Genomic DNA, 18,523 nt, shown 5'->3' with positions numbered 1-18,523 from the left:
TTATTGGTCAGGTGCTCAGCACTGAGAGTCCTGGTTATATAAAGATTTACTGTCTGTGAACTGTGCCGTTTCATGTCTCTCTACTACTGTGCTTACAATATCCCTGTGTTTACAGGGCGGCTCTACTGTTCCCCATGGGTGAACCCCACTTCCTTCCCTAGCAGAGGCCAGACACATGACTCTTCACTTTTGTAGCCTACCATTTTGACCGTTCTACCATGGTAGCATTCTGCTTTATACTCAGTGGCTAATATCTGATAATACTAATTTCAAGAAGCCCAAAAAAACATTTGTGTGCCAGTAGGTTGTGAACTAATGAAAACAATTTGGGTCTGGCTGCTGACAATAATAATTGGCAATGCGGTGCCACTAGGTGAAGTTCTGACTTTCGTAAGGTGCCCATACACCTTACAGTTATCTGCAGATTTTCTGTGGTCAGATGGAAAACGTGCAACAGATTGGCCCAGGTGGAGATTACTCCATCCACACAGTTAAGTGTAGATGGAGGAATCTGTTGCACCTTTTCCATCTGACTGCAGATAATTGTAAGGTGTATGGCCATCTTTGTTACATGGAAAACCCGCTTAAAGTGTGTTACCATGTCATACTTCCATGGGCTCTCACTATTTACTGTTTTACTATCGGCACTTACTATTTAGTTATATCACAAATGACCCAGTTCCATTTTAGGCCTTACAAGAGTTTCATTGTGGGTTGGTAGGCAGGGTCAAATCAGATACACTGTAGTTTAAAGGGAACCTGTCACAAGAGAATTATGTAACCTGCCATCACAGACCTCTCCCTCTAAATAAATGCTAGTGCCTGGCACTAGAGCTGCAAAGCTGTGACAAATGTAACGATCAGGCATTCTGACTTTATTGAACATGCTTGTTCTCAGAAAATACTGAAATCACAGAAAGCTAGACAACTAGCTTATTCATCAGAAGGTCAGCAGCCAACAAATTTCCTCACTATAGGATTACTTTAATCTGTGCTGTGCCCATGCAAGGCAGAACAATAGGTTTTCCATACTGTGTGGCCTCCCCCTGCATATACTTGCTTTACCTTTGCTCCCCTGCAACTCTGGTGCCAGAAGCAAAGAATAATATCCATTACTTCCTGGTATCAGAATTATCTGACATTGCTGGTCTTGGCCCAGCTCTGTCACGTAGGAGAGAGAGTAATCAACAGTGTGTAAGCTTCCTTTTATTAACACCCACAATTCTGACTGAGGGATAGAGCGGCTGAGGAGTACAACAGAAAGGTATGAGTGGGGTAGGATGGTGGGCTTTAAAGAGAATCTTTCCATGCAGAGCCCTTTGAGGAAGGGCCAATAAGAACATAAGGCAATCTAGGACGACTTTCAGTAATGTCAAAGCCATCTGTGTTGAAAATGTTTTGCTTACAGTCCAAGTGTATCACATCTAATCACATACAGCCTTTACTACAATAGTTTGAGAGCACATGAACCAGGCACATCATCTGCACAACAAAAGCTGATATTTCATGAGCTGCACTAATAACTTTCAATATTACACCTATTCATTCACATTTGGACTTATTCAGTAAGGCAATGCAAAGAGCAGTAAGCCCTCACAACCAAGCTCTACTAAATAAACTCATGTTTGTACTGTTCTGATTGGTTAAATATAGCCACAAAGACATCTCCCTTTGCTGTGGGCAGGCAATGGGTCCATGTTAATGGTGCACAGTTAGTTGAATTTTGGATATGCATGTAATACGTTTGTGAAACAGTGTTGCATGATTTTTTGTCATTTATATGAAGCTTTGCTGTAGTCTTGCTGCTAGTATGAGTTACTGTTACAATGAATCGAGCAGTGAGTAGTTTTCTTGTTCTGTAAAGCTGTTTACTGTGTTTTTAAACTACTTTTTGAGCTGTATGTGTTACCTTATTGTACTTCAAATACTGTCTAAAGAAATGTGCTGAAGTCTGTTTAAAAAAAACAAAAGTGTTCATTACCTGGAGAGACAGAACCCTGCAGTTTTGGATAGAGTAAAGAATTGTTAAAACCCCTATCAGTTTTTTCTGTGTGTCCTGCTGCGGAGGTTTCTATACATTTAGGTGGCAGTATATTCTGAAGGTTTAAGACTTGTCGTGTCCCTTCCAAGATTCCAAGAACAAGATTTTACATTGAGTGCAAAAAAAAATGTCCTCATCCATCGAGGGACATATGAACTCAGAAACTGTCTGGTTATACTGCCACCTACAAGATTTGACACTGGCAAGCAAAAAAAATGTGGGCCAGCCCAGTAAAAGCCTCTTACTAACAGCATGCCTCAGTTTCTTACTAGTGTTCTTATTCCGAATACCGAATGACATTCCGAATTCCATATTCTGAATGACTTATTCCGAATTCCATAATCCAAATTCAATGTTCCGTATTCGGAAGTTTGAATTCCAAATTCCATGTTCCGTATTCCATATTCTGAATTCCAAATTCCATATTCTGAATTCCATGTTCAGAATTCCAAATTCCATATTCCAAAATCTGAATTCCATATTCCGAATTCTGAATTCCATAATCCAAATTCAATATTTTGAATTCTGTATTCCAAATTCCATATTCCGAGTTCCATATTCCGAATTTCATATTCTGAATTGGGAACTCCATATTTCATATTCCGAATGCCATATTCCCAATTCCATATTCCGAAATAAGAATTCAATATTCCAAATTCCTTATGTCAAATTCCTTATTCCGAATTCCATAATCCAAATGTAATATTCGGAATTCCACATCTCAAATTCCGAATCCTATATTCTGAATTCTAAATTCCATATTCCAAAATCTGTATTCCATAATCCATATTCCGAATTCCAAATTTAATATTCCAAAATCCGAATTTAATATTCCAAATTCCTAATTTAATATTCCTAAATCCAAATTCCATATTCCGAGTTCCATATTTCAAATTGTGAATTCTGAATTCCATAATCCAAATGTAATATTCCGAATCCATATTCCAAATTCCGTATTCTGAATTCCATATTCTATATTCTGAATTCCATATCCCGAATGCCATATTCCCAATTCCATATTCCGTATTAGGAATTTCATATTCCATATTCTGAATTCCATAATCCATATTCGGAATTCCAAATGTAATATTCCGAAATCCGAATGTAATATTCTGAATCCCATATTCAGAATTTAATATTCCATATTCCAAGTTCCATATTTCGAATTTCATATTCCGAATGTAATATTCCAAATTGTGAATATTCCGAATTCCATATTCCGAGTTCCATATTTCGAATTTAATATTCCAAATTGTGAATTCGGAATTCCATAATCCAAATTTAATATTCCAAATTCTGTATTCTGAATTCCATATTCTGAATTCCATATTCCCAATTCCATATTCCGAAATCCATATTCAGAATTTTGAATTCCGAGTTTCGAATTCAAAATTGCATATTCTGAAATCCGAATTCAAAATTCCGTGTTCCGAATTCCATATTCTGAGTTCTGAATTCCATATTCCAAATTCTGAGTTCCATGTTATGAGTTTCAAATTCCAAATTATGAATTCCGAGTTACATGATCCAAATTCCATATTCTGAATTCCAAATTCCATGTGCCGAGTTGCAAGTTCTGAAATGCAAATTCCGAGTTCCATGTTCCGAGTTCTGAATGATGTATGTTTAATTCCGAATTCCATGTTCCAAATGCCATATTCTGAATTCCAAAGTTCCACATTTCAAAATGCATATACTGAATTCCATGTTCCGAGTTCAAAATTCCAAATCCCATATTCTGAATTTCATGTTCCGAATGCCATATTCCAAACTCCATGTTCCATGTGGCCCGCCACGCCCCCTCCTGCTCCACTAAAAAGTGAGCCTGACGCGATGCGAGGCAGTGCATTCTGGCCAGAATCGGGCCTGAACGCACTTTATCTAGTGTGAATGGGCCCTAAGCGAGTTTACAAAGGCTATCTGGTGAGTGCGGACCTTTACTGTTAATAAACGTGGAGCACTGAGAAGCACGGAGCACTTTAACTTCACATATGGACATATTGATTTTTTGAATATTACTTTTTACTTCTTTTTATCATGACACTTTATACTTTCATAGATTGTTGTTTATATGATTAATTTGGTTATAAGACATTTATTTATATTTATTTATATGTGTGCATCCCATACAAATTTAACACAGCAGCTGGATGTACCACTATCACCGTAACGCAGGTCCATTTGAATATATGATCCGAGACATTCTTAACCAGTTTTATTGTGAATTATATTCCTCCAGAGTTGATTATTCTGGGCAGGAACCTAGGGTATTGTCCAAATTAACGCTTCCGTTCATATCAGTGACGCATAAGGAGATTTTGGATTTTCCATTGACATTGGTAGAGCTGGAACTGGGAGTTACTAGCTTTCCTAATGACAAGGCCCCAGGGCTGGATGGGTTGCCAATGGAAATCTATAAGCAGGCGCTTCTACCAGTTTTACTTAATACTTTTAATGACGCTTTTGTGAGTGGTAGTTTACCTGCCTCAATGAATGAGGCTACAGTGGCGGGATTTCCCGAAAAAGGGGAAAGACCCCCTGCTGCCGGAATCTTATCATCATATTTCCCTGTTAAATGTTGATGTTAAAATGTTGGCCAAAGTCTTGGCCACGAGATTGGCAAAGGTGATACATTGTCTTGTTCACCCGGGTCAATCGAGCTTTATGCCCAATAAATCTACAGCTGGGAATATTAGGAGAGTTTTCCTTAATATGCATGTTCCAATTGAGAATTCCGGCGGCAGGGCACTCCTTTCGCTAGATATCACTAAGACCTTTAATATCGTTGAGTGGGTTTATCTATAGTAGGTCCTTTACCTTTTTGGTTTTATCACATGGATCTGCTGACTGTTATATTTTAACCCATCAGTAAGGATTAGAGTTAATGATACTATTACATCTCCTTTTGTGTTGTACAGGGGGACCAGGCAAGGGTGTCCAATACCCCCTTATTTGCTTTGGCAATCAAGCCCTTTGCTGAAATCTGCTTTTGCAGTGGCAGGCTTTAGAACAGGAAATGAAGATAAAATTGCTTTATATGCGGATGATCCTCTGGTATTTTTAGCAGACACCTCTGCCTCTCTTCTTATGGTGATGTTATTGGAATTTGGTAGGTTATCAGGTCTTAGAGTCAGTTGGGAAACTGGGGAAGTCAGCAGGAGGAGGAGCTTTTATGGAGAGGGCTATGCCTTGTTTAACCCTTTTGGTTCCTGTCAGCTAGGAGTAAATGGATCTAAGACCCGCTGCCATGGGTATGGCAAGGAAACTATGGAGAACTAACATAGCGTAACAAACCTCGTATTATGCTAGAAATCTTGCAACATCCTGAGGAGGGGGGGTCGTTTGGTCCCCAACTCATGGCTGTACTTTCTTGGGTCTCAAATGCAGTATTTTGTTGGATGGACAGAGGAGGGATATAGGTCTCCGATTATTGATGTGCTACACAGTTTGTTTGGTGGAATGGACCCCTTTTCTCTGTTAGAAACAGATCGATATGTTAGGGTCTATACAATCATGCCTATGGTTAGACACATAGGGAAGGTGTGGGACTCGTTAAGTCCCTTTTAGGGATTACAGGGTTTACACAATATACTCTGCTGTGGAATAACGGGCGGATACCAGAAGTTGCTAAGCTCCAAGGTGTTGGAGGGTGGAGAAATTCAGGGGTGCGTGGATTGTGCTAGATGTATGGGGGAGGAACTGACCCTATTAAAACCGTGGAGCCAGTTCTTAAGGCCAAAGTTATGAAGGGAAGGGTCTCATCTACTCACTTCTATTGCCTCAATTTTTGCATAAGCATTCTCTTCAGTGTAGGCGGGGTTGGGAGTTACGATGCTGGGCAACTGACAGAGGAGTGGAAGGGGCTCTGGCAGCGGTGGCCCGGGTCTCCCTTTCGGCTTCCCATTGGTTGACTCAACTGTTTATATTACATATGGTCTATCGTACCCCTGAATTTCCCCAGAAGATTGACATTAGGATAGATAAAAATTGCCCTAACACCGGTTTCTCTGATATACCCGTTAAGGAGGTGCCCTAAGTTATTGAGATACTGGAGGGGTGCATTTGCTGTATTTATCTCAGTAAACCCCCTAAGATGCACTCTTGGGGTTGTAGATACTTTGGAGTCAGATCCCTACATCACAGTTGCAGTAACTAGGGCACTGTTTGGTGCCAGGCACACCTTGCTGATTAAGTGGATTTTCCCAAAGCCAGAGGTAAGTTGCCAAACTGGGTAGTCAGCTGAGCAAGGTCAGGGAACACAGAAAGCAGGAATGGAAAAATACAGCATGCACTATTTTTGCAGATTACATTGGACCGGAGGCACTAATGTCCCATGCATTCAGCTGCAGTACCATTTACTTCATGCACCACCACGCCCCTCCTGCAGGGAGCTGGCCAGGTTGCATTCCAGAGGCTGAACGCTCTCTTTGTGGTGTGAACCGGCCCCCAAAGACAGATCTAATGTTGCAATTGACCGGAGCGCTTCAGCTACCAGAGACAAATGGGGCACGAGTTCTTTGCTCAGGAAAATTCTTGCTGGACTGGCTGTTATAGACTACGTGTCCCAGAGTGCTGTGAGAAGGAAGGGGAGTGTAGTCTGGCTGAAAGAAGACATCTTGATTAATTCCCTGTGCGTAGAGCTGCTGAACAGACATTACACACAGGGCTGCTGTATACAGTGTATTAATGGAACTGTGCTTGTTATGGCTGTGTCTCTGTCAATGTGTCTGTTGGATGGAGAGATATACTGAATTGCTACAGTCTGTCCGGTGATCGAGCGAGCCGACTGGGAGAAGTGACACTCCATGCACCACCACGCCCCCTCCCCCACTGAATGCAGGTGTTTTTCCATTGGTAGATCTCATTGAGCTCGTCATTTGAAAAGGCAATCTCCAGACGAAAAATTGTGGGCGTCCCTGATCTACACATTGCAAAATGTGTAATTTTCTCAATGCTGAGACCACCTTATTTTGTTATTTCAACTTAAAAATATGTACATGGTATGCACATATGGAAATATATGTCCTGCAAATAAAACTATTGCACAAGAAAAAAAGTAAACACAGTTTTATCAAATTTGTTTTTAATTCAAATACACCTTCCACAAACACAGCCTTGTATACATCGAGAGATTCATAGAATCCACTATATATGACAGCCAGTCAATTAAGAGCAAGTCTTGCGCAAGACTACAAAGAAAAAAAAAAAGTCTCTTCACACCCATACAATGAAGGAAGGAATAAAGTGGGCCCATCACGCTGCAATAGTACCGATGTTTTCTCAGTTAAAAATCAGTATTGAAGTCATAAGCATCATCAGGATCTTCCTCCGGTTTATCAAACCGGACTGACTTGCTAGCACTTTCCTTAGCCGAATCATCTGTTTTAAGAAAATTTTAAAATAAATTTAATACAAGAAAAAAACTGAAACTTTGCCAAGTATGGGTGCCAAGTAAGGATAAAAATTATTTTTGTTATAATTTAAAGCTGAAGTCTGGAAAATATAAAAAAAATTACCCTTGCAGTGGGGCTGCCACTGCACTGAAGGGTTGAATGCTTATTTTGTGTAGGGGGAACATAAAAAAACCAAGCTCATTTTATTTCTCAAAACTGCAGGTTTCATCCCAGCTACAAAACTGATCCCCAAAGCTTCTTCTCCTCACTGCTCCATTAGTTGCAGGTTCTGTGTTGTCACCTACAATGCAGAACCAGCAGTCCTGCAATGTCAGTGGGACCCTGAGGACCCACCCACAACCCAAGGCATCAGCGTTAGGGAGAAGCATGCCAACTGCCAGGGAAGCGAGAAATAAGTCACGTAAAGTTGTTTTTTCTTTTCACCTTTGATGAAACAAGCATTTAATCCTTGCAGTGCGGGAGAGTTCCAGCTGTGAAATTCTAACCCACAAAATGGACTGCTTACTATCTTGTGGAGGAAAAAAAAAAAAAAAACATCTTACAAAAAATGTGTTTTGTCTTCTATACTAAAACAAAATAAAACTGTATATTACAATGTTAGCTGGGGTGGATGGTAACAGAATTATTGGCGTTTGAGGGTATTTCTACGAAAACGTGACATACTTTGCCTTGGGACCAATCTAAGTAGAGACACAGAGAGCCTCTCCTCCTAAGACTCCAGGTTTTCGCAAGATTCAGTCTGTACTGCAGCTTGATAAAGTATGATTCCCCATGGAACCCTAAGGCAGGCCATAAAAAGTATGATTTCCTATAGTTATATGTTTGGACATCGGTTTACTGAGCATTTTAAACAATATGCAGCTCCACGGTCTGCTATTGTTTTTGGCTTGCTGCAATAATCCCTCCACTGAGATGCTCCAAAAGAAAAAAGGTGATATCCATTTTCCTGGAAATCTCCTTTTAATTAGGGGGGAAAAGATTGCCTTAAAAGTATAGCAATCTACTGACAGTGTGTCCATGAATTACAAAGATCTTGAAAATAAACATCAAACCCAGGTATATACACTGCTTGCATAAAAAAACACCTTGCTGCATTCATTTTGGCATTCAGCTTTAAGATAATAGATTAGGTGAATTTCACACAATTGAGGAAATTGTGCCAATTTAGGAACACATACCTGTTTGTTTAGTTGCAAGTGTCAAAGAAATCTTTGTTGGCTCTTTCTGCAAAACGTGATAAAAGCATAAATATATTAGGACATACATACACATACAGAAACATCTACATCTGGACTGCCTTAGGCGACATATACCCCAAATAACATGAAAGCATATTAAGTGAATTGTTGATTTCAGAATTAACCAAACTAAAAGCTGTAACATTTTGTAGATTGTATGTTGGTATTCAGTCTATTCTTGTATATTACCTCTTCACTATTCTCCTCCTTCTCCTCCTCCTCCTCCATCCTTTCCTCCTCATCAGCATGTTTGTCTTCCTCCTCCTCCTGCTCACTTTCCTGCTCTTCAGGCTCTGGGTTTTGCTCCTCTAGTTCAGTATCATCTAGTATACAGTTGGTCATCTGTGAGAAATGAAATGCAATACTGCTGGCAGGACTTGGGCACTTCAAGGCTGCAAGACAACAAAAAACCCATCAAATACAGCTCACATTACCACCAAGAACACATATAGAGGTATGACTCCCTCTTGAATTACAGCAGGTATGTCATCTTTGATCAAAATCTACGTTAAAAGTGACACAAAACAGTCAGCTTTATTCTCATACACATCTACACAATGAATATTCTCCAAAGCCACATTTATTTATGTTTTCAAATAAAAAAAAGTCTTACTATTGTAATCCCTTTAGAAAGTGCTGCTGTGCTCACTCCCGTTGCTCTTGTCACACCTCACATGTCCCTTAGTAACAGCCGCGCATGTTGATTCTGGTCATGCACACATCTTTCTTTGCCTACAACTCCCATGAGGCAGAGAGGAATCATCTCTCACTGCAGACAGCTGCCCCCTCCCTCTCCTCTCTAAACACACCGTGACAGTGTAACTGCTTGTAATCGCCTCTACAATGCTCTGAATTATCAAAACTAATTAGGGATGCACCGATATATCGGCTAAAAATTGCACTTTTGGCATAATGTGCCATTTACTGGCCGATACAGCGGTCCATACGTTCTTTCTCTCCTCCCCGCTGGGCGCTGCTCTGTGTCCGAGCGCTGTGAGCGGCCAGCGTCTCTCCTCCCACACCTCTCAGCCTCCTGTCACAGATCGGGAGAGCAGTGTGGGTGGAGACAGCTTGCAGTGCTGTCACAGGAGGCTGAGCTCCACTCGCTCAGCCTCCTGTGACAGCTGTTAGGAAGGAAAGCGAGGTACAAACCCTCAGCGATCAGTGACCGCCAAGTGTTAGTAAATAATTGAGGACATAGTATGGTTACTGTATCCTAAAATATGAATGAACGGGAAGTGATCTACATCACCTCCTGGTCATTCACGATTGTGGTTATAGTAAACACACTATGTTCTCATGTTATGAATGAACAGGAACACTCACATAGGATTCCTTTTCATTTATAACAGGGGCGGCAGAAAGAGATTGAGGACTCGTGGTCCTTAATTTCGTTTTCTATTTTAAAAGGGAAATATCAGGGGTCTGTTTAGACCCCTAATATTTCCCTGAAGCTCCTAAAATTAAAGTAAAAAAATAATTTAAAAAAAATTAAAAATATTTCAAATGCAGAAACCGTATCCTCTTTGACTAGTTTCAGCATGTGAGCTGAGACTCAGGAGAAAGAGGCTGGTGACAGCTCACATGCTGAATCTCCTCACAAGCAGCTGCCCCCACCCTCCCTCCTTAGAATGCCAGGAGGAGAGAAATCAAATATCCTATATTAGTGTGCGAGAGAAACAGCCTGCTGCTGAAGAAATCCCAGCTCCTCGCAGAGTCTAGAGGGGAGGATTTGTGGGCGGAGACTGAGAAGACACGCCTTCAGCATGTTGTAGTGCTTCACATGAACCAGCACAGAGGCTGGCTACTTTTCAGCACACACAGGGACCTAAGACAAGTAGTCAGCCTCTGGCAGGAAGTTGTGGCTGGGGAAAAAAATTGATTTTTTTGGGCTTTTAGAGCTGAATTACCACAAAAAAAAGTACAGAGTAATTTATTATTTATATAATAGAAGCTATTTTTATTATTTAATGTCTGAGTTTAGTGTCACTTTAAATAAAAGGGTATGGTGTCGAATCAGAGAAATGGAAACATTTCAAAACTACAAAAAAAACTACAACTAAAACTGAATTATATTTTTATAAAATCCTGAAAGACAGTGAAGCCTCAATGCTTTTCCCCTGTGCTACAGTTCAGAAAGCCTTCCTTGTAGTAGTCTCCCCAGCTTTCACCAAAACTACATTTCAAAAATGTCCCTTTTACTGCCCCTACCACAGCAGCACGGTCAATGTCTAAACAGCGTTCAAACTTCCACCAAAAATAAATATTCCTCTAAACGCCACACTAGCATTCACCTGCTCCTGTAGTATTGCTCCCTCTCTGGGCTGTTACATTGCAGAATCCTCCACCAGCAAGCAAGTGCAATCGGGCAATACCTCACAGGTTTGACCAGCATCAAGGCAGCTAGCATGGCACAGCCCCAGTTCTCCTATACCTCAACACAAGAGAAATAGTATTTGGGTCACAGGATCTTGCAGAAGTCCGTGGCTGTGCGCACTCTATCCACATCCAGGCTCCTTTGTATGATGTAATCTGTACTGCACTACTAGCAGCAGTACACATGCTGGCAGAGATCCCCCAAGGCAGTAAGCCAATCACTGAGAATAGCTTGCCAGAAAGCCCAACTAAAAGCCTCTATGGAGAACACTGCAGCCTAGGTGGCTTATAGATGGTGCTTTCCCACAACCATTCTATTTAATAACCATTTTGGATGCCACCAACCAAATCAAGGAAAGTCATTGAATAAAGTTTACCTTTAATAATGCTTTTATTGTCCTCATCCAGAGCCTTTAGGTTAACCCCTTTTCGCATTGCACCTCTCTGATCACTGCTGATGTGGCAGCTGGAGGATGAAGGTGGCTGAGTATGATAACTAAGCCTGGCTCTGAAGAAGACAAATTATTGATTTTATATCAGGACATCTTAAAACAGAACAGAAATGCAATGTTTGTTGTTGTTTTTTTTTTTTAAACACAACATCCTCACCCCATCCAGTCATCCAGGAACAGCCTGGCTGCTTCTTTCACATTTGCTACTCCTCCCTTCATCAGCAGGCCTCTCCTGCGGGCAACCAGGTCTAAGAACTCCAGGGAATTCCTGAAGTCTGAAATATTATACAGCAACATGATCTAGACAGAAAAACAAAACGGATACAAAACATTTAAGTATATTGTGAAAAAAGATTGCATCAAACTAATGTCAGACAACCCGCAAAATCAAGCAGTCATTTTGTAAAAGCTAGTTGGACATTTTTTTATTTTGTTTTGTAGTAGTGAGCACACAACTATAGAACTATTTTACTTCTGCTTTGCAAATATACTGCATTATACCAAAAGTGTGAAATGCCTTTTGTCTGCTTGAAAGTCTCATAACAGAAGCCTTGCAGGTCAGAATCAGGGCCAACATCTTCATGCCTGGTGTTTTGTTTTCTTTAAAAAATGTTTAATATGATATATTTAAAACAATGACATTTCCACATTTTAACAGTGCCAAGTCTTTTCATTAAATATATCTTATGTTCATACCATATACTAAGAATGTTAAAATACACAGAATAGACAAATCCTTTTATCTACAAGCATAAAAAGGGGAGATCAATTCACTAACAAAAGTGTACAAAATCACTCCCAAGAGTGAGGGTAAGTTTTAGTTTTTTTTACAAGAGCTGAACTAAAGCTGGCCATACACTTATTTTCATTGTCCAACCTGCGGGCAGAAGAAAATATAGCAGATATTCTTCAGCAATTAGAGTGTTGATCGAGGAATCTCCTGCCGTCTTCATTGTATTCTGACAGTGGCCGTTGGCTGCTATCAGAATACCTGAACAGAGCTAATGGGCTGCCGGCTCTATTCGTTTGAAGGTTTTCCAACCAGCTTCTAAAGGTCCCCCTGACCTCTCTAGTAGAATGATGATTCAGTTAGCCCTCTTTCAAGAAGTCACTTGAAGTTAAAAGTGTGCCGTATAAAATATTAAGTTGTGTGAACTCTTGCTAAGTTCGGCATTTTATCTCATTGCAACTTGCTCCTATCAGAAGTCCACAACTGCCAGTAATTTCTGTTATAGGATTAATCTGATGAAATGCATGTGTACATGGCACTGTCAGTGTTCTGTTGTAAGTATCACAAATCACCATTGGCCTTAACAATGTGATTAAAATAGAGTTAATAGTAGTACAATATAGGAGTGCATTGAGATTAGAGATGAAATCTCCCTAGTTATAAAAATAGTCTGGAGATAGTGAGGAGGTACACAAGCAAGTAATAAAATTACACACATTAGTGGACACCAGTCATGAGAGAATAATGAGCCTGCCAATACAGAATTCTAAAAATGTTAGTGTCCTGGCAGTCATGTTGCTGCAGCTTCAATAATTTTGGATAATGAAGTGGAACAAGTACAGACATAAGGGATTTGGCTTTTAATTTGTGGCATGTTTGTTCTAGTTCAGTAGCTTAGAAATATTTAAGCCAGTCAGGCCACTAGCATTTTCTGGAGGACAGCACATATAATCTCTTTACAAGTGTACTGTATGATGATGAACAATCTAAATCAAATCTCAAAAAAACATCACATCACGCACCTGCTGTTTGTCACAATGTTTTAAAATCACTCTAACAGCCTCTAAAAGGTCATCATCCTCCTTTTGAAACACGTTTCTCATTACTAGAGTGACAGGTGGATTGTCCTGAGAAACCACAAGACTGGGACTGTCAGTCATTTTAATATTTTGGTCAACGTTTACATCTTGAATGATCCTGAGGAAAGAATATCAAAGCCTATAGCATCAAATCTAACAAGGGTAAATACAGAACAAATGAAAGACTGAAAGCTTCAGAGTTGGATTGAATGGAGCCTCCATTGAAATGTCAGTTCCAATCTGTCATCATGCAACTCATTAGACACAAGACAGTCAGACACTTAGACCAAAGCTCTTACCTTGTAGTGCCTTTCAACGCACCAACATTACACACTTTGAACTGCTTCAGGCTGTTAACTAGGCTGCTTTTTCCGACATTTGAAAATCCTGGAATAAAAACATCAAATGAAGGTGCTTATTTTCCATATGGACTATAGTGCTCATAAATTAACTTGCAAAAGCAAATAATTTTTTCCACTTAGCCTCCATCCTATTAAGGAAAGGGCTAATCCTACAGAGGAATGCTTTGTCTTCAGTAAAAATAAAACTAATACACTGGCCTAATATATAGAAGCGATTGCAACAAGCTGCCTGAAAACAGCGATACTTAATGTTTCAAGTGAACTATTTGCAAGAACCTGACAAGATGTTGTCATAAACAATTGTAACAAGCAATTGCATGTTTGCAGTGATCATAAGCAAGAAGGTGAAGATTTATTTTATCAAAAATTGTAACAACCCATTTGAATGTGTATAGCTCATGTGGGCTCAAACAATCAAATAACAAATGTTAGATAAAAACCAGCTTTGGACACAGGTGATCTGAAAGATGATTTAACATCTACGCAAGCACCAATAGCTACCTTATTCTCACTAATGTTTGTAGATTTAACACCTGCATCCTTCTTATAACCACTGCTGGGAGTCCACAATTGTAAACATTTTTGTTCATGACGACTGATTTATAAACAGTTTATTATATATTTTTTCACAACCACCCACTAGTGTGCTACATGATTTTTTTTGGTAGTTGATCATTTTCGGACAAGTGTTTTTGAAGAAATAACCCGATTATTTTTGGATAAATTGATCATTTTTGGACTACAAGTGGTTTTGAAGGAATATGACACTGTGGCACTTTACAATTACCTGTGTAATGGTTTATTTATATATTTACAAGTTTTTGGAAAGGGGCCCTGCTATGAATTTTTAGTGTGTAGGTAGGGTATGGATGATAAAGATATATTTATACATTATACAAATTTGAGTTTATTGTAAGTTATCGTGCAGCAATGTCCATAAGTCCATTTTTGGCAGTCTCCAATATCACTGGTCTAAATCTTGCTAATGTCTAAGCAAGATCATAGGGTCATCTACAGCATTAAAGCGGACAGGTGAAAGGACGCATTTTACAGATGTTTATTTGTAAATGGTATGTGTAAGATCAAATGTGCATATTGCAGTTTTGACAGGCTCCAGGTACACCAAGTTATAAAGGAACTTGAGATTACACAAACCTAGCAAACAAATGAGATCAGAGTTGGATCTGACAGTCATCAAAGATATCAGACTTTTAGCATGTTCTCCTCATTTCTCATTTACTATACAGCTTTACACCACACACTTTCTTACCTATTAAACCAACTTTAATATTTTCATTAGGAGATGGACAGAGGCGGTGTAGGATGCGCAGTAAAGAATCTCCTCCATAGCACACAGTCCCTCGAGAAATATCAATCGAGCCAGGCTTTTCCTTTGGACCATTACTTGGCTTAAAGATTTTAAAAAAAAAAACATTAATTTGTTACTGAATTCATAGATATTAACCACTTGCTGCCCAGAGCAATTTCTTACTAATTGCACACACATGATGCAATCTAAATGTTTGGCAAACAATTACATATTTTATGAAAGCAGAGACCCTGTAGAATAAAAAAAAAATGCTAGTTGCAATTTTATTGTGTCGCAAGATTTTTGCACAAATGTTTCTCAAACTGTTTTTAGGATAAAATACACTAAAATTAAATTTAGTGCACAGAATACTTAATTTGTTGGTAATATATAAAAAGATGTGGCTAAAAGGTGGTTACACAGACCACAAACGCAGTGTGACTATTTTAATAATTATACAATCTTAAGTATAAGTTAAATAAGCCAAGCTGATTGATTAAATCGATAATGAGACTAGTTGCCAACTAGTCTCATTATCGATTAGTTGGTTGGATCCCCTCTCTCCTCCATGCTGAGAGGGCACAGCAAGCAGTGGGCGGATATAATAGCCAGCCTGCTATTGCACCAGCTCACTACCTGCTGCATTTACATTTAGCTGCCGTCTGTGGAATCTTGCCACTGGCAGCTGCCATTCCCTGGCTGAAGCTATTCAAGAACCATGGTGCTTACAATACATAGTCATTTTCGGCCTGACAAATTCTGCTGTGGGAGATGCGTTTCAGTGCCATTCAATTAAATGGCACCGTAAACACCCACAGTGTGATCGCACAGTACCGCAATGTCATGCATTGCGATTGCAAAAAATTGTGCATGCAGTTTTATTCTTTAGTAAACACTGCATTTGTGTATTTTATTGTGCATGCAGTTTTATTCTGAAGTAAAAACTGCATTTGTGTATTTTATTGTGCATGCAGTTTTATTCTGAAGTAAAAACTGCATTTGTGTATTTTATTGTGCATGCAGTTTTATTCTGATCTGAACACTGCATTTGTGTATTTTATATGAAGGATGTTATTTAATTTTTTTGTATCCTATTAACTGAAAAAGTTAATCGGCCAACTAATAAGACTACTGTTGATGGTGGAGCATTAGGAGGTGCTTGGCACTGCAATTTACTAAAGCACTGACTGGCGGAGGCAAACATTACTGCCTACAAAATGCTTTGCAACAGATATTTTGTCATTTAAAGTTTTCTTTAAACTGACTCCATGACAAGATAAGTACAGGAGTTGCCATAGGTGGCCTTCTGATAATGCAAGATGCCTGACTAGGTGTGACTTCAGTACTTTCAAAGATCCAAAACTAGCATGACAAGTGTTAGAATTCTATAGCTCTATACCTGATCCAGGTCAGCCACTCAAGACCGCACAGAAGCCACATCAGCATGAGAGCCGAAGAACCTCAAAAGCAGAAGTCAGAAATGCCAGCTTCCATTACTCCTATATTTCAGTTTCCCTTTAAGGAACAATATGGCTCATACTAGTTTTTTCAAGCACTAGCACTCTAAAAGTAATAACATGTAAAGCTCCTTACTGCAGATTGTGAAGGATAGGAGCCTTTGGGTTGATAAGATGTATCCATGAAGACACGTGTTCTGAGAACAAATGCTGATCTCAGAGTTGGATCTTGTGTTCATCAAAGACATCAGATCAGACAACTTATCATACATATCACAGAAAACAGGTTGGGCATGTTTTAATTAAAACTATTTAAATATGTCTGAATCAGCTAGGCCTGTTTAAATACAGTAAACTCCTCTTGGGCAATAAATAACTTACCAGGTTTTTTTCACGCACTTGCGTAGAACATTTGAAGGCGACAGTTGGCAGTTCTTTGTTCAGGAAATGGAGCCACTTCTCAATATTCTCTTTTGGGACTAGATCTAGGAAAAACAACTTTAAATGAAACTACTGCAATGCCAATATAAGTTTTGCATTTAGCAGTAGAACATATGGATCTGGATTAACAGTACTACGAGTTACTAAAAAAATAAAAAATGTTTCATAATTCTTGTTAGTTCAGAACACAAGATCAGAGTTGGATCTGAAGTCTTCACTATTAGCTCAGACTGCATGACATATTCTCATCATTCATTGCATCTGTCAAAACATTATAGGGCTGATTAAAACGGGAGAGAAGAACATATGCACAAACTGGACTGTTACCCCGCAGAGAATAATCCAAATTATTTCTGAGGTCAAATCTAAATGGTTACTACCGGAAAGTAAACTTATCAAGAGTTCTCTCCTATAGTTTTTTTTTTCTCAATAAGATTTTTATTTGCTTTTATAGAATATAATAGTACAAAAGTAATTTAATAGACAATCTTTCCTATAATTTTAATGAATCAGCTCAACAATTGAGGTTATCCAAGCTTCCAAGATGTAATTACCAATTTTATTGAGGACAAGCAGCAGTTTCTTGTTTGGTGACTGAAGAACCATTTGTTCTGCTTGCAGACATCGGCTTCCCAGGGGATCTCTAGCATCCAACACTTCCAGGACTACATCAGATGCCTTAATCGCCTGCATTGAAATTAGGACATGCATAAAAATCTATGCTTACATGCAAGTTGAATATAATGCTAGATTTCTGCCAGCCTCCAATGCCTTATTGCTTTATGTGTTTGAAATGTCCCAAATACCATAAATTAGGGAAGTCATTTATGTAAGCCCTTATCTCAGCTTCAAACTCCTTTTATCCATATAGGTAGGTTTGCTCATTATTAAAGGAAATTTAAAAAAAAAAAATAGTTTAGAATGGACATTTGTAGACTGGGTTATCTACTGATTTCATATCTTTTAAGCACCGTGGAAGATAGTTCTTCTGCAGCCCTAAAGACTTTGGACTTAACAGTGATATCTGGCTCACGCCACTAAATTACTTAAAAGCTGGGTTAATTGCAGGGCACAAGGCATTTTTGCTCTGCTCATCTATGCCAACATCCTGAGTGTTCTGCAATAGCCTCCATTCATTATGGAGACAAGTAGAAGACCATAAACAGCTATTGACCATTAGTCAGTGGAAGATGGTGTGTGTAAAGCTCACGATTCTTCATGGTCTTAGGTGCCCAAGATTTAAAGGAAAGGTGATGTGTATTCAAACATCTGTTCTTGTATTCCTAACAAGCATTCCAGCTAATAAGAGGTAAAGTGAACTCCTAAACTAATTGTGTAGTTTTTATATTTCAAATAAAAGGTGGACTTTAAACATACATGTACAAATATCCAAAAGACACAAAAAGTTATACATCGGCAACATTAAAAAAAAAAAAGCTGAGATTTTAACTTTTTGCTATATACTAACTCATTATGAGATAACCACCATGTCAGAACTTACCTTATTCACCTCTATGCAAAGAGATTTAACTGAATTTTTAGCGACTGGCTTTTTTGGTTTAGGATCCTTTTTGGCTTCCTAAAAAAAAAAAAAAAAAAAAATTTTATATATTATTACCAACAA

At 39.0% G+C, this 18,523-nt stretch overlaps 1 protein-coding gene across 1 annotated transcript in view; it reads right to left on the bottom strand.

The window, feature by feature from the left end:
* Positions 1-7,255: 7,255 nt before the first annotated feature.
* Positions 7,256-18,523, bottom strand: part of GNL3 (G protein nucleolar 3) — a 22,096-nt gene continuing 10,828 nt past the window's right edge. The window contains exons 5-15 of the mRNA XM_018562475.1: positions 18,401-18,478; positions 17,454-17,586; positions 16,840-16,943; positions 14,963-15,101; positions 13,630-13,717; positions 13,274-13,448; positions 11,679-11,821; positions 11,447-11,577; positions 8,883-9,085; positions 8,634-8,679; positions 7,256-7,417 (exon numbers count right to left, since the gene is read on the bottom strand). Of these exons, the coding sequence (XP_018417977.1) occupies positions 7,326-7,417; positions 8,634-8,679; positions 8,883-9,085; positions 11,447-11,577; positions 11,679-11,821; positions 13,274-13,448; positions 13,630-13,717; positions 14,963-15,101; positions 16,840-16,943; positions 17,454-17,586; positions 18,401-18,478 (1,332 nt within the window). The 3' untranslated portion in view covers positions 7,256-7,325. The remainder of the gene's footprint in view (positions 7,418-8,633; positions 8,680-8,882; positions 9,086-11,446; positions 11,578-11,678; positions 11,822-13,273; positions 13,449-13,629; positions 13,718-14,962; positions 15,102-16,839; positions 16,944-17,453; positions 17,587-18,400; positions 18,479-18,523) is intronic.

This window comes from Nanorana parkeri, unplaced genomic scaffold (genome assembly GCF_000935625.1).
Source record: "Nanorana parkeri isolate BGI_ZX_2015 unplaced genomic scaffold, ASM93562v1 scaffold579, whole genome shotgun sequence".
Lineage (NCBI taxonomy): Eukaryota > Metazoa > Chordata > Amphibia > Anura > Dicroglossidae > Nanorana > Nanorana parkeri.
Note: the sequence above shows the minus strand (reverse complement) of the source record. Positions and strands in the feature narration are given on the sequence as shown.